Raw genomic sequence first — 22,337 nt, 5'->3', positions numbered from 1 at the left:
TCATAGTAAAATAATTTGGAGAGTTTTAATCACTTTCTAAAAGGCCAGGATTTCAGCTTTTTGGAATTAGAGATTTTACCAATGTGGTAAAATGTTGCTAAATCTCTTTGCTAGAAAAAAAAATAGATCTGGTCTGTTGAGTTCTTTGTATACGCTGCCAGCCAACCTGCTGAGACTATGGGCATATGCTTAGAAATACCTGAGAATAGCTTGTGATTAAATTCTTAGAGGCATGATTTTCCCAAATGCTCACCTCTTCAGACCTGTACACAAGCACAGAACAACAAGTAGAATCCATCCTGGACTGTGTGCACGTGGTGCTATCCTTTTCCTAAATTTGTTATTTCAGGATCTAAACCACACAAATAAGGTAAAGGTCATTCAAGACTTGTGGCCACGGTATACTCATGTAGCTGTTTTGATACCATATGGGAAAAAAAAGGAACCTGACGGATTTCTTTAACACACCTTCATTTTTTGCCATTGACCATCTAAAAAGGGCTATGTCCTCGTATTTGACTTACCATCCACTTTTGGGACACAACTTAAGATGTGAAGGTTCTCTTTGAAAGATAATTGTGGCCGTCATAGGAAGAACGGATGCGAGGCTGTGGGCAGCACTGGCCTGGGCCGGTGCAGTAGTACCTTTGTGTTTGTGTTTCTTCTGTTGGGTTCTTGGCAGACTTTTGGTGTGGGCATATTCTTTTTGGCTTTACACGTTGCCATTCCTGATCAAGAACTCATCAAGACAACGTTCTGACTGGTTACTAATGGAACATTATGCATCCCAAGACAAGTGCTTTAAATATTTTCTTTATAAAGTAGCACAAAGAGAAAGTTGGAGCAAGTGTTTTCCCTGTTACACTGATTATCTTAGACTGTTACTTTTGTTGTATGATTTTGCCTTCATTTTTTTGCTCCTTAAATCATTTTGTATCTCTGATTTGAAATGCAGAAAATTGTTGAAGATGCACAGGAGAAAATTGGTTTGATAAAATCAAGCTGATGTACACATTTACCCACTTTGGGAATGTTAAATTAGTGTTTTACACAAACAGATACGTATTTACAAATGAGTACCAAACTGTGTTATAATCCTTGAAAACTCTTAAATATTCTACATTCAGGATAACTGAACATCAGCTTGGTGTCCTGCTTGTCAGCTTTTGTGAATAATTTATCTAATGGTTTTAAAACTGACATTATTTTCATATCTGACAGTTGTTTCTTGCTTTGAATATATTTTATTCTAACCAGAAGTAGCAGCATTTGATGTGGATTCATTAATTTCAGGAGATGAAATGGGAATAGCTGTGATATACAGCAAATGTAAAACTGTGTTTTTGTTCCTTGTGATTGCTTTGAGCTGTTGAAGCAGACTGAGGAAGGAGGAACTAGTGGTATAATTTGTTCTACTTCTCAACTTTGCAACTCAGTGATTTGCTTCTAGAAAATAATGATTTAAAACTTAGTATCAATGTAGCTATCTGTCTTTTTGTCAATATCCTGCTTTTTCCACAGGTATTGGTGAAGTCCCCACTACAACTCTCACATCAATGATGGGAGCCTGTGCGAAAGAGAACTGTTCCACAAGCATCCCAATTATTAACCCAGGTTAGTACAAAAGTTTCCCCAGCCTGATGATCAATTAGAACAGGTATTTGTATGTTATTATTGTAGAGACTTTTGCTAGACTGAGAAGTGATTATGGGTGCCCTAAGTCAGAAGTGCTCAGTTTCTGCAAGGCTTGGAGCTTAACTTGCCTTTAATGCGAGTGTGCTTCCCACCCCTGATTTTGAATTGCACTGACATTACTTCTGTTATTAAAAGAGCTTGCTGAATCATTACGCTCGAAAGTACAGGTTGCTTCTTTCCAACTGACTTTGCTGAGAGAAAAAGCTTACTGTTTGTCTGCAGCATCCTCACCTGCACACACTGAGCCACCATTAGATCCATTTAGGGCCATGTCAGTTGATTTTAATGGCATAGGATGTATCAGCTTGCTTTTGTGTATACTTCTTGCACGCATCTAGGCCAACGTTGTAGTGTAGCCAGAAGACCGAAGAGCCCAGATCCAGAATGAGGTTACTATGTTGTAAAGAGTTACTGGGGCTGAGCTTAGCACAGGCACATTACATTTGTCAATACTCTTGACTTAGATCACAGTTAGATCACATTTTATGAGAAAGTAATGCAGAACACCATGAAATTCCAAAAGGTTCCCATACTTTTTCTTGCAATTGTATTTATTACTGCAGTTACTTCTGGTTGCTGGGGGCTGAAACTGAAGGCGTAAGGGGTCCCTTCTTATACTGTATTCCAATATAATGCTGTTTCATAAGCCTTATTCTTCCACCACTAATTTTTGAGGTTTTAGGATCAAGGGCTTCAGGGAGAGGGCTATGAAAGTAGACTTTTTCTCCCCAGCTGGGGTGTAAATAATGCCTCATAAACAACATGGGAAGCTGTCTGACTAGATGGAGAAAACAGTTTAAGAGCTATTGGCAAAGCTGCTGCATTCAAAGAGTAATCAATCAGTCAAAGGAGAAGTGGTGTGGCTTTTGCCAAGCTCTTTAAATGGTAGAAATCTCAGATTTCTTATTGTTTGGGTACTGTTTCTTAAAAATTAAACAATAATGAAAGGGGATGATACAAAACATGTAAATGCACTGTCACTTAACCTTTGAGAAGTGTAATTTATCCAGTAACACTAAAAAAACACCAGTCAGGAAGAACAGTTTTGCTCCTCTTAGCCAGTGAATCACCTGTCAAAAAGTACTTCTCTGCCTTATGTCTTCTGGGACAGATCTCCCTTCAGGCAAAAGCATGAGTGTGGTTGAATGCAAAGGATTGAGATTTAGTGGGATTTACTTTGTAGTGGCGTGTAGAAAACAGAAAATATTCTCGGTGGCATCTCAGGTCCAGGGAGGACATACAAGTTGCTCTTCACATCAGATTACCACTAAACATTTGTTCTGGTGAGACTGTGCTTCTGCCTTGAGTTTCACTGGTTGAACATGTGCTCAGCCATTACTTTTATGGGTGAGGGACTTGGGAGCTGGTCTGCTCTGCTCAGAGAGCATCTCCTGTCTACAGCCTGCTTCCTCAGTGCTGCTCTAAGCTGTCAACACAAAAACGATTTGCCTCATCTTTCTTGGAGTCTCCCACTCTTCACTCCAATGGCATTTCAATATCACTTAAGTCTTTGCCTGGTGAAGCACTTAAATCACTTAAAGGAACTTCGTACCCTACTGTTCGTAGCTCTCTGTGCTCTGTAGCCCATAAAAACTTGTGCTAGAAAGGTGCACAGTTTGCAAAAGGGGACATTTTCAAAGACTTGTCCCACTCCCTGGTCTGACACTGCTCTGTGCAAGTTCAGCTAGATCCACGTGGGCAGCTGTTTGTCTCCCTGCCAGTGCTTGTGTTGGAGATCAGGCCCAGAAGCCAATTAGCTGGGGGCCATCAGATGAGGATTTTTTAAGTGAAACTTCCTGTCATCCCACTTACTACCCTGTGATCAATATTGTGGGGAGGTCTTAGTGCTTAATCTACGTTACCTTTGAGTTAATCAGAAGACAACCTGCCTAACGCTGTTTAGCTGCTAATGGGCCACTCACCAGCCTAGACTTGGTTGCAAGTAATTTTGTGACCAGCAGAAGAAGGGAGGTGATTGTCACTCTGTACTCAGCACTGGTGAGGCCGCACCTTGAGTATTGTGTTCAGTTTTGGGCACCTCAGTATAAGAGAGATATCAAGGTGTTGGAGCAAGTGCAGAGCAGGGCAACAAAGCTGGTGAGGGGCCTGGAGAACAGAACTTACGAGAAGCGATTGAGGGAGCTGGGTCTGTTCAGTTTGACGAAGAGGAGGCTGAGGGGGAATCTCATCATGCTCTACAATTACTTGAAAGGACATTGTGGAGAGGTTGGTGCTGGTCTCTTCTCACAGGTAATTAGGGACAGAACCAGGGGGAATGGTTTCAAGTTGCAACAGGGCAAGTTTAGGCTGGACATTAGGAAGAAATTCTTCACAGAAAGAGTGGTAAGACACTGGAATAGACTGCCTAAGGAGGTGGTTGAGTTGCCATCCCTGGATGTGTTCAGGTGTTGCTTAGATGTGGTGTTGGGTGATATGGTTTAGGGGTGAACTTGTAGTGTAGGGTGATGATCCCAAGGGTCTTTTCCAACCTGAATTGTTCTATGATTCTATGTAGTGTTGACATTGGGCGCTAAGCAGCAATTTTACTCCACCGATCCACTCCTTTTGGTAGTACGGGCAGAGCCTGTGTCGACAGGAGCTGACTCCGGGCTATGAGCACTGCTGAGCACCAGAGCAAAGCAGCTGGGGCAGAACAAGTGCCTACAGGGTTATCCAGCTTCCAGATTAAGGGCAGCTCTTGTTGCTACATGTCTGGGAGTGAAAGTAGGCTAGAAACACGAGTATCTGTACGCTCCCCACAGCTGACATTACTGCACTGGAGGTTTCTGCCAACTTCAGGCTGTCTGCTGTCTGAATCTCTGGCAAAGAGCAACCTGAGCTTGCTCTTCTTGGTGCAATGTGGGATGCTGATTCTCTGTTGTAAGATGTGCCAGTCACCTGATGAGCTGTGTCTCTCTGAAGCATGGGCATGCTCTGAATTTGGATCTTGGTGGACACAGAGATGTGTGAGTTAGGGTTTCTTGCAGATACCTCTCTCTGATGTTCCAGCTTCCAGTTTGTAGCCCTGGTTTATCCTAGCTGTTCACCAGAATCTGATCATCTGCTGTTTGCAGCACCCGACCCTGGTCTTGTCAACAGTGAAAATCTCATTCTGTAGATACCTAAATAAAATAGAAGCTGTGACTTGTATAGAAGTTTTTAGTTTGTCTTGTGGACAGACATCCTCTCAAGCACAAGTATTAGCTCCAAATATATTAATGGAGTAATATTTGAAAGGAGGAAATAAAGGCAGGGTACCAAAGGAGGGGAGATGAATTGGCATGAGTAAGATCACAGTGCTAGTAAAAAATTTTCAGATGTGACAGAGAAAAACAGGTTTTCTTGTTTCAATTCTTTAAGTTTCAATATTAAAGCATTTTTTAAAAAAAAATCTTGAGTTATTAGTGGTAGTAGCATCTGTAATGACTGTAAAGTTTAATAAGGAAGTCTATCCTGATGCTTTTGCTTTTCTTTTTACTCAGTTCCTTAAATCGGGAGTTCTTTCTCATTTAATTAGCTAGCGTAGTAAAAGCAATGGTGGCAGAGGCAGCAGACACCAGCTCCGTTCTGCAAATACCAATCATGATGCATACACCGCAATTTGGGAACCCATGTTTTAAATCCAAATTGCTTGTCTTGTAATGTGAGTGCCTTCAGTCAATTTAATTTATCAAAGTCTATCTCAGTGCCCCAGATGTGGTAGTTTGGGGCTGCTAAATATGCTGTTTCAGTTAACTATCGCAGCAGGATGTTGTTCTTTATTAAACTATGTTAAATAAGTGCATGCAACAAACCAAGTGAGAACCGCTGCCTTCACCACTTAAGCAAACGTATCCCTAAAGAGAAGAGGAGACAGGAGGAACGGCAGTCACAGTCCTGACCCTTCAGTGGAAGCCAGCAGGACACAGGGAACAACTCAAGCAGGGTTCTTCAAAAGAAGGCTGTTGATGCAGCCGCAGCATGGGGGTGAGTGCGTGGTGGGAGGAATTCTGGCTAGGGTGGACAAAGTGCCCCCCTGGGGACTGGTGTTCCAGCCCAGCTCCTCTGCACGTTCAAATATCTCCTGCACAATAGTACCCTCTGTGGCTTGGCCAAAACCACACAGCAGCTCCGCAGCAGAGATAAGAATAGAATCCAAGTTTTCAAGCTGAGGTCAGGGAGTGTCTGTCGTTTAATGTATATCAGGCCTGCGCTTGGACATGTGTGCTAGTGGAAAGATCACGGACAGATTTACTCATATAAAAGCCAGCCTCTCCTTGATGATTTGCAATGCTAACATGACTTGGCTTGTACAGGGGGTAGGTAGAGGGATGATTTCACAGGAAGACAATCCTTTTACAAATGTGCTTCTAATTCTGTGTTTATATTGCTTCTCCTCTGTGTGTCAGCTGTGCACTTAGGAGGTTCACTGGAAAAGCAGTTCTGCTGAAACCAGTGGGAGTACTTGTAAGGAAAAGGGGTACTCCCGTGAACAGAGATGGCAGCTCTGGGTCATTAACAGAGTTACTGGTGGGAGAACTGCTTGGGATTTTCTCTGTCTCTCTTCAGGCAAAGTACGCCTGATGTGCCTAAGTATGTCACCAGCAGCGATGTGCAAATGGATGGGGATGATCAGTGAAATTCTAGCTGAAGAATGTGAAAGGCAGATGTGTATTGCAGTTCTCTAACACAGAATTGTGGCTTTGTTTGACAAGTGACCATTTGATGCTGCAGTTCCTAAAGCTGCTGCTCTCCGGTTTGCAGGTGAAGAGGAGGAGGACGGAACAGAAAGGACATGCGACACCCTGCTCATGTGCATTGTGACCGTATTAAACCAAGGCCTGCGAAATGGTGGTGGTGTAGGAGACGTGCTCAGAAAACCGTCCAAAGATGTAAGTGTTTTGGCTGAGGAAATACGTTACTCCCTGTGCATCTCATGAATGCCAAAGTCAGTCTTTGGACGTTATAGACTGTATTTGTATCTAGTCTGCTCTAATGTCACACAGTTGATTTATCCCTGTAATTTTTACATCCCAGATGGAATATTTAATGGAAAGAGCTGAACTTGGTGTGATGATGATACTTGAAGAAAGGAACGCTAGGTAGTGGTTTACTCCTTCTGGAAAACTGGAGCATATTATACCTTCCAAGCACTACTAAGAAGTGTTCCTGGGACGGATCGCTCTTCCATTGCACTAGGAATTATAAATGCAAACTTTTGAAAGGGATTGATTAGCTGATATTTGTATGTCAAGACTCAGCACTGCAGTATAAGAGGTGTATTTTTAGCTGAAATTCAGCATGGCATCTGCCCTCAAATAGGTCCTATTGTTTACTTGTACTCAACTAGCATCGAAGTCAAAACATAATTTCGTATATCGTGTTATATGTCCTCTTCCAGAAGTTTCCTACAAAATTCAATTTATTTAAGGGCTTCTCTTAATATTTGGGTGCATTTATGCATTTTTATTTATATTCAAAAAGAACATCATAAATAAAGGCAATCTAGCAGCACTTTGCTTGATGAGCCACACCTTAACACAAGAATTAAATTCACAAGTAGAATCTCAGCAGGGTTTATAGGAGTCCAGAGACAGGTAACTCAGATCTGGATGGGAGAGATCCTTGTGCTGGTAATAGGAATCTAGGTCCTATCTCATAGCCTGGGAGGTTCTGCAGGAACCGTAGTCCATGCTCACGAAGCCTGTAGACACAGACTTTGAAAATTACCCTTGCCACTACACTAATGCCTCTACACTGCATCCAGTACACCAGCTAGACTCTGCTTCGTGCTGTGTGAAACAACATAAAGAACAACAGGAGTTCCAGAGCAATAAGAGCACACGAAGCCGAATCTTCTTTGCTTAGTCACATAGATAGTCCCTCTCTATTTGTGTGAGTTAGGCTAGCAGAATTTGGCATATGAAAAGAAAGATGCATAGCTTGTGCTAATGTGAAAATGTTGTTTAATATTTCAGAGGTGTGCTATTTTTATATCTTATTGCAACCTTATTATTGTTTCAGGAGCCCTTGTTTGCTGCACGAGTTGTTTATGATCTTCTGTTTTACTTCATTGTCATAATTATTGTTCTAAACCTAATCTTTGGAGTCATCATTGATACATTTGCTGATCTCAGGAGTGAAAAGCAGAAAAAGGAAGAAATACTAAAGACAACTTGTTTCATCTGTGGTAGGTGCTACTGAGGTATTGAGACATTGAAGTAAAATGACCTATTCCTCAATAAATAAAGCGTGGACCTAAGGGGTGGTTATCTTCTACAAGGCAAGTCTGTAAAAATGTCAGTTTGGTTCCAAATGTATGCCCTCTTAGCACAAAACAGATGTGGTTTAGGAGTCAAAAGCTAGCTTTGCTAAGAGGTAGCTTCACAGTCTCCACCCAGGATCTGAGCCGTGTTTCACACGTGCATCATCACCACTAATGGAGATGGTGCAGCTGCTGACTTTATTTCACAAAGCGTGATGCAGATGAAAGTACAGCTTGCCATTTCACAGCACAGTGCATTCTAGAAGGGTAACAACAGCAAAATCCACCTGTTTCAGAAGGTGAAGCAGGGAACAAAAGAATTAAATGAAAATTGTCCCCACAAACCCCATGGATAAATCACACTGATTTTGAGGTGAGCTCACAAAGAAGGGCAGACCTTCATTCCGCTAGGGGACTTTAGAAGTATCTTCTTTTTTGTAGGCTGGATGTTGTTTCCATGGTTGTACTGACAGGGGTGAACGCTGTGCAGAGCACAACAGCTGTAGTGCCTGCGGAAGGCTCTGCAAGAGATCCAGCATGGAAAGCTGTAACGCGGCAGCAAACATTTGTGAATCCTGCCCTTCCCCACCGTGGTGTTCTTCTTCAGAGATTTGACCTGTTACAGGAATAAAAATAAAATTTCTTATGACTACAGCTCTGTAAAGACTGTGTGACTGCAAAGCTGCAGAGACTCACCCTCTCTGCTAGGTTTAAGTGCACAAACAATCCCACCGCAGCTTAAGTGAGACTATTCACATGCTTGATGCTAAATGCATGCATAAATCTGTGCAAGATCGGGACCTAGATTGTGCGCTGTCTGCTTACCAGTATACATTTAAAAAGAATCAGAGCCAACACTTGTAAAGCGCTTTATAGCCCTCGGCATAGGAGGCACTGTAAAACTGTAATGTATTTATTATACTGTTATTGGTATTAAGAAGAAAAATCACAAAAGAGAACAAATGCTGTGCCGAAAGAATTCTGTTTTTTTCTGGCCTGGTATTTCTTGCCTGCCAGTTACTGTGTGCGGTTATAGCTTTTAAATTAAGATCCTTCATATTTATGATCCTTTAAATTAAGTTAGGTTCCTTTCTCTAACATATTTAACATTTTGGGGTATTTTTATGTTGAAATGAATTTTTTTACATTACGTTCATGGCTTTTTGCAGGACTGGAAAGAGACAAATTTGATAACAAGACCGTTTCGTTTGAGGAGCATATAAAGTCAGAACACAACATGTGGCACTATTTGTACTTTATCGTTCTTGTCAAAGTTAAAGATCCGACTGAATACACTGGCCCGGAGAGCTACGTGGCACAAATGATTGTGGTAAGTCAATTTGGGCACGTGCTTTATGCAACCGAGAGGTGCTCCTTGCAGCTCAAGCAAACAATATTGTTCTTTTTCCCTCTCTCTGAACAATAGGTGGCATTGATCTGTATTCTTAAAGATCTTTTCACGTGTCTTACAGTCTGCAACAAGGCTCAGTCTTAAATGTAATGAAAAAGCTTAAGGCACAGGCCACAGTCTCCGGTTTGGCATTCATGGTCTCATGCTCTGTGGGTTCTGCTGCCTCATTAGCCAAACCAGGGGCAGAAGAGCATGCATCATAACATCTGCTGCTGCTCCTGCTTTGTCCAGTATCTCTGGGCTGCTGTCCAGAAAAATTTTTAACAGTGAAACACGAGGTCGGTGTCGAGGGCTAGTGCTTTTCTCCTATGATTGCTCTGAGCAAGCTATTGAAAAGACCAAGAAGAGCTGCTGCAGGGGTTTGAAGAGCTACAGAAACTGCCTCGTGAAGCAGTGAGAGTATGACTTGGATTCAGAGAGAGAAATTTGATGACACTAGGGCAGAGAGATGTTCAGTTAACATTTAATTTCCAGCCTGCTACCACAGAAAGTTCATTCTGGTGAGGGAGAGGGATGGATTATAAAGGCTGCCTGGCTTGAGGCTTCATTTTTGAAGAGTTTCCTACCTGCTGGGATATTCTGGTGCAGCATTTTCTTTCCATAGACTTCCTGGCAGGTACTGCACTGCTCAGGGCTTGTGCCAGGGCCTGTGGGTGTAGAGCTGGCATATGTCTGAATCCCAGAGGAGCGTATAACCGAATGTGGATCAGGCTTTGCTGTTCATGCATTTCTGGAGCCACATTTCTTACTCAGAGTATCTGATGTTTTATTCCTCGTCGGGCCTTCGATTAACCATTCTCCCCAGCCTCACTAGTGAGATGCTGGGTGCCCTTTTAGACCTCAGTTTAGCCAAGAGAAAGGTTCTTCTCCTCTAACTTCGTCTGTTTTCAGGTCAGGCACTTGGCTGAAATCGACCCGAGCTCCCTGCCTTGTCAGTGCGGAAATCTGGGTTATTTATCCTGCCTTAAGACAGGTGTCTAGGATAGCTGGTGTGACTCACTCTGGCATCACTTTCCTCACTCCATTGAGAGCCTAAATGATTAGTTCAGAGAAGATGCCTAATTGGGAGCTGGCTAAAATTAGAGGAAACGACTCCCAACCACTGCACAGGCTTGCGCAGAGCTTACCTTGAAGAGCTTACATTAGTGGAGCAGCTTGTGTTTAGACAGGAGTGCATACTTGAATGCTGTGACGAAATGGAGCTTTTGTAAGCGCTGTTACTGCTACATGGGAAGGTGGTGTGGCAGCTGATGGGAATTCAGTGCTCACATACAGAGGAACAACATTTTGCAGTGTCAGTCTCATTGACCAGCTCTGGACATTTGTACTGTTAGGCAGTAATGGATCTGCACTTCTGCAGTATGATGGGCAAGATAGAAAAACAAAAACAGATGCTTGTATCCTCTGTTTTGTTAGAAGAAATTATTCATAGTGGCAAGTTGTCTTCTTATGCGTGAAAATATTTTAGCCTGTCTCAGAAAGGCCCTTTAATTCATGGAATCAATAGTCTATTCCTACTCTACTCCTTTTCATTTCCCTGCAATGTTTGTATGATTTTAAACTTTGCAATTATGTATGTTAAGTATTAATGTTTAATTCCAAGGGATGCATTAATATTCATAATAAGTGTGTTCATCCTGTGGCAGCAGTGGTTTGACTTTTCTGATGTAATTCACTAATGTATTTTACGTTTGCATTAATGGTGAGAACTCCTGTTTCTGTATCTAAAATATTAACAGAAAAGCACCAAGACACATGTGGCCTCAAGCGTTGAACTGATTTCTCACAGCCCCTGTTCCTCTGTGGCAAGATGCTGGTGGTTTAAGTGGTTTGCAGTGATCCAGATTTTGGGATTATTAAACTCTCTGAGGGTTTTTTCTATGAGTACATATAATAATTGTTCTGGATGATGGGAGAGGTACATATGGACCTAGAAGAGTAAAGCTTATATGGAATGGAAGAGGCAATGGAGGAGTGGGGAAGAAAACGAGAAACCAATGTTTCAACAAGCTATAAGGGGCTACTGTGGGATTACTAATTGTATCTTTGTATAGTTTAAATTCTCCAGTACAAAATCTGGGGAAGGTGTGCTCTAGAAATACCCGTGCTGCATAGCAGAAGCAATTGGAACTGCTTAAGTGAACAAAAAAGAGCTCTCTCTTTGAGCCAGTGAGATTTCTGTATGCCACATGTACAAGGAATCCTAAGAAATTAAAGACAATAATCTGACTGAAAGAGTGGAGGATTCTGAAAGTATGATATTCAACTGGAGGAAGAGATTTAGACGTACAACTTTGCTCAGGACCTAAAGAAGAGTCAAAAGGAAAACACTCAAGAGGTAGTTCTGCAGCTGTCGGCCACATGAGCTAATGTAGTGTACGTTTGGTGTGTCTCAAACACAGCACGGTAGTGGTGAAATTACACAATGAGCATGTGAGATGTACTACATTGCATGCAGAAATTGCGCCCGAGGTACGTTTTTTGTCCTGAAGACAGAGAGAGAAGCTGATTCAGACTTTGTGGCGGGCTGAAAGCTGAGTGACCAAGTCCCTGGTAAGGGACCAAGTTCTGGTTAGGATCTGGCACAAGAGAGGCAGACTTGAAATTAACCTTTCACAAGGCAACTGGGTCTTGCCAGTGGGACTGACTCATTGCTGAATAAGGCCCACTGGGACTATATCGGAATGCAAAAAATATTATAAAAATAGGGTGGTTGGAAGAACAGGGCAGTCTCAGGACCTCTTTGAAGGGCACAAGGTGTAATGAGATTTTATATTTTAGGTGATACAGAATATGGCCGAAAAAAATCCCTGAGTCATACCCCTGGAAAAGCTCTCTTTAACTCTACCAGTTTTTATTATGGTTAGGTATGCCTTTTATGGCTGCTTCTGTAGCTTCAATGGGTCAAGTCCAAGTTCTGTGTTTTCACAGCTTGATTACTTAGAATTTCTACCCAAATTCAATCTGCAAGGCTCAGATCCATCCTTAAATACAAGTAGGTCAAAATTTTCAAGTATGCAAAATTTTGGAGTATTAACTTCATATAACTACTTGCATTTAGCTGCAAGTATTGTCCTCAGTACCCCTACAACTGTAGTTGTAGGAATCAATTATTATTTGCACTTGTCTGCTACTGTCTTGCAGAGTATTGCAAAAAGTAACATTGGAAACGTTACCAGTATTAAGTAAGCTGCAGAAAAGACATCTGTATTTTTTGATAGTCTGATAGAAAAGACTATTGTCCAGACCCATGAGAACCCCAAAATATGACTGTATTATGACTCTCAGTCTTTTTTATATATCATTTGTCCAGCAAACAGTGAAGCATCTGGTTTGAGGACTTTCTGATAGCACAACTGGAAAAAAAATAAAAAAAAAACCAGAACATTATGATTTTTTTTGTTTTGGAATATTATTTGAAAGTCTAGGTGCCAAAAGGGACGGGAATCATTTATGCGTCTTAACTTTGCTTTCCCAGTTTTGCAGTTCAGGAGGGGGAAGGATACTTGTAGGTGATGTTGTACACACCCTTCATTCAAAGGCAGTATTTTTACAGGTTTCCAAGTTTGCTTGTACTTCTGTTCCAGGGATGGCTTATTTCAAGACATTCGCATTATCTTCCCTGTCTCTGGCCTCGGAAGACCTTGGGGCAGAGGAATTCTTTTGCTTTCTTCCTCTGGACTGTGGACTTCGGCTACAAACTCCAATTCCCTGTGATTTTGATAGTCTCAGCAGCTCTGTATTTGCTTCAGCATTTGACATACTGCTCTGAGCAGTGGCAGAAGTAATCAGTAGCTATCCAGCTTTCATAAAGCAAGGTGTTCTTTTTCCTTTTCCCCTTTTTCTTTTTAGAAAAAAGCACCAAGGATAAAACAACACAGAGTTTATACGCTTCTAGCTTTTCAGACAGTTATTGTATGGAGATGTTGGTGGGAATAAAGCACTTCAGATCTTCCAGTGATGCCCGTTCTTCTTGCACACTATCTTACATCAGCTATCAGGTGAAATACTAATGAATATTAAATCAGGGATGTAGGTTTTGTTATTGGTTTGTTATCCAGGCGTCTTTTATGAAGTCAGATGGGTATTACACAATATCCAAGCAGGCAAACTTTGAAAAGCTGGCTACATGCCTTACATTTGCGCTGAGAACCTGCATGAATGATTCCTCTATTGAATTTTCATTCCTGCAGAAAAAACCTTCTTATCTGACCCGTTTGACCAGAAATACCATCCCTAGCAAGCCCAGAGAGATGCACATAACTTGTATTACATCGATACAGCAATCTTGGAATGTTTCCTGTGTCCATTTGTTAGAGGAGACAGTTTAATGCGATAACTGGAACGGTGAAGGTTAACGTCCAAATTTTTAGACTTCTCTTTTCAGAGGTGTAATGTGTACATGCAGATTTCACCTAAGCTTTGGTAGCTGTAAATAGATAGATGGAGGCAAAAAATGTACAATTAGTTACTGATTTTTTTTGCAGCAAAACAGAGAGATACCAGTTAGCTAATGATTTATGCCTCCATTCATCTGCAAAAATAAAAGACTACTGGCATGGTAATTAAATTAATTATTTTGCCCATTGGAAGAATGAAAGGCTTTAGCAAACGAAACCCTAAAAGTTCTGTTCTCGCGTGCTCTGTCCACAGTTCGTGATAAGTTTCATAATGGATTTTATCAGCATTAGTTCTACCTGTCATAACTACATAATTACAGCACCTAATTATATTATTACTTATTTACTCTAATTATGTAATTGGATGTAATTGGTGCAATTACATAACACCTCAATCAGCTGAAAAGTGCTCTGAAGCTGGCCTATGTTCATAAGAGTAAGGGATACTGCCATGAGTTAGACCATCTCTCTAAAGCGAGGCAATCTATGGTGGGAAATTAAAGGTTGTGTTCTCCTTCCATCACAACCTTTTATGCCATGATAATATCTTATAAGTATTCCTTTACATCTTGTTTCATCTGTAAATGCATCCTTCCTGAAAGGCAAATTCCCAACTTTAACTATCTCTTTAGGCTACTCAGGATCCAAACACCTCCACGGAAACCAAAAGTGAAATTCCCATCAACACTGTAAGGACGAAATAGAAGAGCAACACCAGCCCGAAATGCTCAGCAGTGGGGGTTTTTTATTCAGTTCTTCTAAAAGCACTTTCTTTCAAAGCAATGATCTGTCATTTGCGGTATGAGAAAATATTTTAACTACTTCATTTTAAGTATATTGAAGTTGTCAGCTTTTTTCATTTATTTTTTTTACATTATTAAAGAATAGAAGTGTTTACCAAATATTATAGCCATTTCCATGTCATAAGGAAGAAAGCATTCCCTACTTTGAAAAATTGTAGTTTTTTGAGGATTTTTTAAATTCCAAAGTTTGAAAATTGATCTAAATTAACCCTTGAGCTGGTGCTGTTTCCTGTCTTCTTCCTACCTCCAGCCACATGTTTTTGTCTTCTTTTTCTACTGGATACCCAGAAGCGGGTATTAAATTCAAAAGCAGCACTGGGAATGATGCCAGACAAGCCATTGAGAAGCCTCACAATAGTTGTCGCTCCACCCGTGCTGTATGCTGGGCAGCACAAGTCCCTTTCCCTCAGCATCCTTCTCTCTCCTGCCTGGCTGCTCTGCCTTTTGCTGTGCTCCCACCTCGGGAGCGGAGGTGTGATGCGAGCCGTGGCTGCACATCGTTGCTCCCCAGGTTCAGGTCTCAGCAGCGATGCTGCAAGCTCCTGGCCAGAGTTGTTCTCCATGAGGCTGTGACCCCCCAAAACATAGCAACAGGAGCAGGGGGCACTCCCATCTGTGGCCTGCAAAGGGATATGTTTTATTTTCATTTTAGTCAACCTCCGAAAAAGCATGATCCAAGCGGAGCCCGGCAGCTGTCCATCAAGATCCCGGCTGCCCATCCTTTCACACCTTGGTGCAGTGAGAGATTGGCCCAGGGTTAGTTAGCGAATGTAAAAGTCATTTCACAGACGCCGATCTTGGCGTGCACCCCCGGCGTGTTCAGTGGCCGTCGCCGAGCAAACCCATTGGAGGTTCTAAAGCAGGCAGGTCCAAAGGAAAGACAGGCAGGCGAGGTGAAGGCAGTGAAAAAGTGCCATACGGAAAGGGGAAGAGCATACTGACAGCAGGCAGGCGAGGAGGAGCGGGGTTTGTGGAACAAGCTGTTCTTTACTGCTGTCGATTTTTGTCAAAGAATGTAATAAAATAATATGTACTAAGAGGGCTGTTGACCTCAGATCTTAAAATATAACTTTTCCGAAGAAGGGAGAAAAGTTCTGACATCCAGGATTTTTCTATTCTGTTATCTGTCGTCTTTTTGAATTTGGAGGCAAAAGTTTTCTCTGCGAATTTTTATCTCTAGTCTATCAATGCGCTTCTTACATCTGAGGATCACTAAACACCGTACGGGTAGAGAGAATGACATAAACCAGAGAAATGTCAATCCAAGGTAACCTGAGTGCTGCAGAAGGGACTCTTGGGTTGTCAGGAAGACACTCCGGGTGTTTTCCACATGCGTTCTGGTGATTCATCCTAGAAGATTTCCTCCCCCAGATGTCCACCATACCCTTCTGTTGCAATTAACCACAACAACAGCAGAGGGGGGAGGACAAGTGATGTGTTTGTTCACTCCTGAGCTTCTGCTGTTCACAGCCCAGAGTACTAATGTGTAAAATTGATGGCAACTGAACTGCCAGTCTGAGCTGCAGGGGTTGAGGAGAGGAGACAGCACTGATTCTGCTGCCTCTAACAGCAGGATAATATCGGCAGGGAGAAAGGGCACACAGCTGATAGGGGTGACCCCTTCAGCTGCTACTGCTCGATCTGCCAGGGAACGGTGAGCTACAGTTCTTAAACTGGCTCACTATAAATAAACTGTATTTTTAAGGCTTCTTCATTATCATAAATTCTAGTTCAACATGAAGTTTCTGATCTGGCAACTCACACACTTGGAAATGCTGACAGGACTTGAGCACACAAGTGCTCTGCTGGAGTGAGGCATGGAGTTTATAACTTTTGGGAAGCTAATAATACTCCCATTGTTAGGACTGATTTATTTTACTTTTTAAAACTGGCCTTCCTCCAAAAACTAGCAGATGTTATCAAAGCAGAACTTGCAAGGATGAGATGTATGTACATGTCATTAAGCTCTGCAACTTTTTCTTAATTACTTTTTAAAGACTGATATGATGCAAGTCACATTATAGGTAATTACTTAGTGTGGCAGTAATACCAAGAGCACAAAAGCCGGTTGCTAAATAAGGTCTGAGGTCTCTCTGGCAGACTAATTTCCTAGGAAATACAACATCATATTGGCTGCAGTTGGGTTTTCATAAAATAAGCAATTAAAGAAATATGCCAAAATAGATGATTTACTGCTCCCATTTTTTGTCGTGTTCATAATAGAAGAGTGAGCGAGAATGGAGCTTTCTGTGCCCTTTCACATGGATGCAGGCCCTATGAGAAGTTCAGGGCTTTGGCTTAGGTGTACCAGGCCCCAGAAGTCCTTTTTCTGCATCAAGGCCTGCCTCAAACTCACAGAGGATCTCAGAACTATGGAGTGGTGATGCAAAGTCACTAAAATAGAGCTGGAACTGTGCTTCTCACACGTTCAACCACTGCTTGAGTACATGAGGGGAGGTTCCTCTTCCCTCATGTAACCAAGCATTATCTAATTTTACATTTCTATAACATATTGAGGTGGTGGCATTTCTCCTGCCGCTAGGTATTAAATTATTTTTTCTATTGTTGCTTTTCCTGTTGTTCAAAAATAACATTCATTTCTGGAGGTAGTCCATTGTTATTTTTGCTTCCCTGTACAATTTTGCCTCTACATTATTATGTTACAAAAGTGCTGAACACTTCCCTCTCCACTTCATAAAATAAGCAATTACAGTAACATGCCTAATTAGCTGATTTCCTACTCATTTTTGTGTTGTTCCGAGCATGAAAGGTTAGCATCACGTGAGGACTTTGCATCTTTGCACAAAGCTCCTATTCTACAAGAGCTGAGCATCTTCTTTTCTACTGCAGGGTCTCTGCATCTTCCAGAAACGGTCTTTTCGGTTCACCGTAAATAATTTAGCTGGCCTGCTTGGCTAGGCGGTGTGTGAGGTATGGGTAAATAAAGGGAAAGGTAGGCTTCATTTGGCACCCCACTGCAAAAGCTTGAGGGTTTAGTGGCTTTAAGTTTATATGCATTCTTCCCAGACAGGCAAAATTAATTACCCTGCTTGAACAGGAAACCACGGATCTGATTCTGCCTCCTTAGAAACGATGCTGGAGTGGGGGAAAGATAGATACTGACGGCAGGTGCTGCAGCACAAGCAGATTTGCTGTCTGTAGTGACGGTACGGTGATAACTTCTGTCCTCTGAGCTGCCTCGGTGAGGGAGCGGCTGTGCCATCATGTGCCGTGCCCCTGTCCCTGCTGCCTCCCTGCTCAGCCCCTCGTGGTTGTGTTAATTCCTAGTGGGACAGGTCCCAACACCAACAACACAGTCCTGTCTTTTTTTCCTCTTCCCTTTGAAATCACTTCTAAATACAAAGCTGCAATGTGGTTGCAAGTTACAGAATGGAGCGTAAAACTCCCTCAGAGTATAGTTATTGATTTCCTCTGTGTTGGAAGGATTTGGCCACCTGTCAGTTGACCGGTATTTAGGCTTCAAAGGCTGATTTTGCTATAAGGATGAGTTCTGCCTTGATCGTTCGGCATAGTCACAGCCTCCTTGTCCTCCTTCCAACTTCATTGAATTTGCAAATTAAAATAAATGAGCTGAGTTGGGTTCCTGTTTGTTCGCTGCTGGCCTCGAAAACTCGAGGAGGGGTCTGGCCATGAGACCATGTTCCTTGAAACTTGCACATCCCCACGAACATGGAGTGGAGGTGTTCCAGCTGGAGCACCCTCAAGCGAGCAGCGCTGCTGGCAGGACAGGCTGCGGTTCCCTGCTGGAATCCACTCCCGCCTTGACCTGCCAGAGACTAAAACTGTTAACTTTCCAGGCAGCTTGCAAAAGCCATCTTTTATCCCTTTGTTAAAGGAGCATGTGGCCTGAGATGGATCTGTGTGTGGGCAGACCTTTATTCTGTGATTTCGGATGATGGAAGGGCACTGGATGGGCACCTACTTTTGTGCTTAAAATCCTGCCAGTAACAGAGCCTCAGTTCTCCTGGGGCTGGCTGTGTTTGGCTTTGCGTAATGAAAACTGGACCTTAACTGGGGTCACAGACAACGATAAGAAGTTCAACCGCAGAGGAACAATGTGATGAGCAGATCCCAAGGCGTGCAAACTGAATTAATTTGATTTGGCGCTATGGGAGAAGCAACAAAAACAAAGCACTTCAGTGCCATTTGAGAATATTATTGCAACATTTGAAAACAATTATTGTTCTTTGTATTACAGTGGTACTAAGCTTCTGGCTTCTTGAATGGGAAAGAGACTCCAAAATTGTCCACAGGCAAGGCAGATAACTGCAGATGCTGAGGAAGGGAAGGGCCATGGATTTGTCCAAAGACATAAGAATAGGGAGATGAGTGTGAGGTTGTTGCCTTACATTTATCATCTAAGAGTAAGTAAGTGTAACTTTGGTTGGGCTCAAAACATAACGGTGAGATTCTGCAAGAAGTAAAACAGGGAAAGGCTACAAAAAAATGTAGTTCTGCCTATGAGTTTTCATGGTTCAGAGACAGCGAGATTTGAGAGAGTTGAGTTTAACGTTAGTGTGAGCTTGTTTTACGTGACGCTACAGATAATGATGAAGTTACTTCTTTTCTATATCTGTCATGGGAAGAAAAATCCACTGGCCTGTATTACTCTGCATGGATAAGTTTCTGAATTTGTGTAACTTCAGTCTGCTTATGCCATTTATCTTCTAGGATCAGCTTTATGAGATCTCTGTCAGGATTTTCTATTTGGTTGCAAGGCTAGTTCACAGAATCCTCTCTCTTTTTAGTGTGGTGGATGCGGGTATGATAAAGAGCTAAGATTGCATCATCTTTAATAAAAGAGAAGATAAATTGCCTAAGGAAATCAGATTAGTTGTGGAGAAAGAAATCAATCAGGTTGGCAAATTGTATCTGTGGGACAAAGTGCAAAATGTTTGTTTTGTACAGTATTTATTGAACAAATTTGTTGAGAAGATGGTTAAAAATGCTGTACAGGAAAAAAAGAATGGAAACCATTTTGTTCAATTTAAATGACATTGATGTATTTTTTACATCATGAAATCTTGCAATATTACCAGCAACAATCCCTGATAAAGTACTTTACACAATTGCCTCACAGGGCATTTTGAGATAAAAGTATATATTGGAGATTGTAAATTGGCTGCATCCGATTTATATGTAATGGAACCCACTACAGCCATCCTACAAAATTCAATAGATCAGGAATCACATTACGCTTCTGTGAGTTTAGGGTAGCGGGAGCTTTAAAGAGTCTCCAAAACAAACAGGCAACTTTAAATCATATTTAATGAACCCTGTGTATTTTATACACATGTGATTAAAATGTTTTGTCTCTAGTTTTCATTTTGCTGGGTGCTGCTGAAGGAAAATTGTAACTCTGGGTTTGTGAAACTGATCATCTGCTTGTTCTCAAGAGAAAATGCCATATTTAAATACTGGACTGAAAACACAGGGAAAAAAAAAGCAAAAGCAGATCTGTACAGAGGATGCGTTTAAATATTTTCTTAGCAATGCGAGCAAGAGCACTAAATGGAAATGAAGTATAGGCAGATAAAGGTTCACAAAGTACCACAGTGGTTTTTTCTTTTATTGATCTATGCTTGCAGCCTCTGCAAACAGCACTGAACGAATAGACGTTTCACCTTGAGGGCCCGGTTTTGCTGGTTTCTGCCTGTTTCCCAAAGGGAATAAAAGTGCTCTGTGCTTCCCGTTAGGGGGATGGCACCATGTGGGATCTGCCTCTCACCCAGCCACAGCCAGGCCTGCCAAGGGGCCTCTCCTCGGCCGACTTCTCTGGATGGGCAAGGAGCTGTGCTTGCCGTAGAGTAATGTACAAAACCTATGGGCGAGCATTTGAGCAGAGCGAGCGATTTGAGAGCAGACTGGTAGTGGTCAGGCCCATAATGCTGAAAGGTGGCTATTGCTTGGTGGTGTTTTGTCAAGAGATGCTTCAAAGAGAAAGCAAGATCTATTTTCTTTCCCCTGAGTGGTACTCGAGTGTGTGCATTTATGCACATATATGGTATGTGCATTGTTGCTTAACAAAACCGGTTATGAGCGCATTGGTGATAGGTAACCATTCTTACGAGTTTTAAAAGAAAATGTTGTTCTTCAAATTGTCCTTTCATACCACATCATGTGCAAAATACATCAGAGTCAAAATGGGCCCAAAGCAGGAACATTCAGATCAGGATTCAAAACGCCTCAGCTCTGGCAGTGTCCTAAACCAGAACAATCGTGCTGCAATCAGCGAAGCTCTGCCTGTGTAAAGCTGAGAACAAGGTCAAGTCCTGAGCCTCTGCAAAACGAGTCTCCAGCTGAGTCTTTGTATTTCCCAAAGATTCTGTTACACTAAATTGAAGCTAAAGCTAGGAAATGGACAGTACTTGCAAAATACAAGGTGACAGGACCAGAGAATTAAAGCTAAATGGAAAAAAACCCCAAACATAAATTTCAAGTATGCGCCTGAATCCTGTGCTACAAAAGTTACGATGTAGAGGTCATGGTTTGGAGTTTAACCATGGGGTCAGACCCTGATTCACTGGATCAAACCAGCACTTACATCGCCAGAAACAGGTCAAAATTTGTGGCGTCCTTACCAGCTGAACAGTAAGTCTGTCTCTAAGGAGCAGGCTTCATTTCCATCTCTAGCAGTGCCACGATACCGTAGCGCACGTTTGCATCGTGGTGGGGATACTACCATTGACTTTTTTCTGGAGTCCAGTACTAGGAGTGCATTTGCTAGCGTGATGAGAAGGGAGGGGGAGGCGAGGGGTGTGCTTCAGCATGCTAGTGTGGTCGTGTGTGAGTGGGAATGGCAGGGGGCTAGAGATGCATCATAATCATGTTCGTTTTGAGCACTGTCAAGGAGAAGCAGAAATTCTGTGGCCATTCAGCTGGGCATGAGCCAGTCTGACAAACGAATGGTGGCTTTGCTGAAAAGATGTGAGGAGTGGCAGGGGAAGGAGAGGTGGAGAGAGGAGTAGAGTTGGAGGCACTAAGGTGGCAGTGGTGGGGCTCTGGGAGCCCCTTGCCCCTCTCCCGTGACAGGGCTGCCCTGTCCAGCAGGGCACTAAGAGGTGCCACTCTCAGACCTGAGGGAAGCCGAGTGCATGGGATTCAACAGCAACACTGTGCTGAGCTGCGAGGAAGTGTGATCTGGATGACCAAGTAGTGAGGTGGGTCACTAATTGGTTGAAGGGAAGAAGTCAGAGAGTTGTGGTCAATGGGGCAGAGTCCAGTTGGCAGTCTGTGTCTAGTGGGGTCCCTCAGGGGTCAGTACTGGGACCAGTGCTGTTCAATGTATTCATCACTGACCTGGATGAGGGAACAGAGAGCGCTGTCAGCAAGTTTGCTGATGACACTAAACTGGGAGGAGTGGTTGACACCCCAGCAGGCTGTGCTGCCATTCAGAGAGACGTGGACAGGCTGGAGGGCTGGGCAGGGAGAAATCTTACGGAGTTCAAGAAGGGCAAGTGGAGAGTTTTGCACCTGGGAGAAAATAATCCCATGTGCCAGTATAGGTTGGGGACTGACCTGCTGGAGAGCAGCGTAGGAGGAAGGGACCTGGGGATTCTCGTGGACAGCAGGATGGCCATGAGCCAGCAATGTGCCCTCATGGCCAAGAAGGCCAATGGCATCCTGGGGTGTATTAGAAGGGGAGTAGCTAGTAGGTCAAGAGAGGTCCTGTCCCTCTACTCTGCCCTGGTGAGGCCACATCTGGAATATTGTGTCCAGTTCTGGGCCCTTCAGCTCAAGAGAGACAGGGAACTGCTGGAGAG

At 42.7% G+C, this 22,337-nt stretch overlaps 1 protein-coding gene across 1 annotated transcript in view; it reads left to right on the top strand.

The window, feature by feature from the left end:
* Positions 1-22,337, top strand: part of LOC104278713 (inositol 1,4,5-trisphosphate receptor type 2-like) — a gene marked incomplete at its 5' end in the record, with an annotated part of 38,146 nt that overhangs the window by 5,038 nt on the left and 10,771 nt on the right. Inside the window, 5 exons of the mRNA XM_009875767.1 lie at positions 1,522-1,614; positions 3,059-3,061; positions 6,439-6,566; positions 7,699-7,864; positions 9,109-9,269. Of these exons, the coding sequence (XP_009874069.1) occupies positions 1,522-1,614; positions 3,059-3,061; positions 6,439-6,566; positions 7,699-7,864; positions 9,109-9,269 (551 nt within the window). The remainder of the gene's footprint in view (positions 1-1,521; positions 1,615-3,058; positions 3,062-6,438; positions 6,567-7,698; positions 7,865-9,108; positions 9,270-22,337) is intronic.

Source organism: Apaloderma vittatum, unplaced genomic scaffold (genome assembly GCF_000703405.1).
Source record: "Apaloderma vittatum isolate BGI_N311 unplaced genomic scaffold, ASM70340v1 scaffold29178, whole genome shotgun sequence".
Classification (NCBI taxonomy): Eukaryota; Metazoa; Chordata; class Aves; order Trogoniformes; family Trogonidae; genus Apaloderma; species Apaloderma vittatum.
This window is presented reverse-complemented; position numbering and strand designations above follow the sequence as displayed.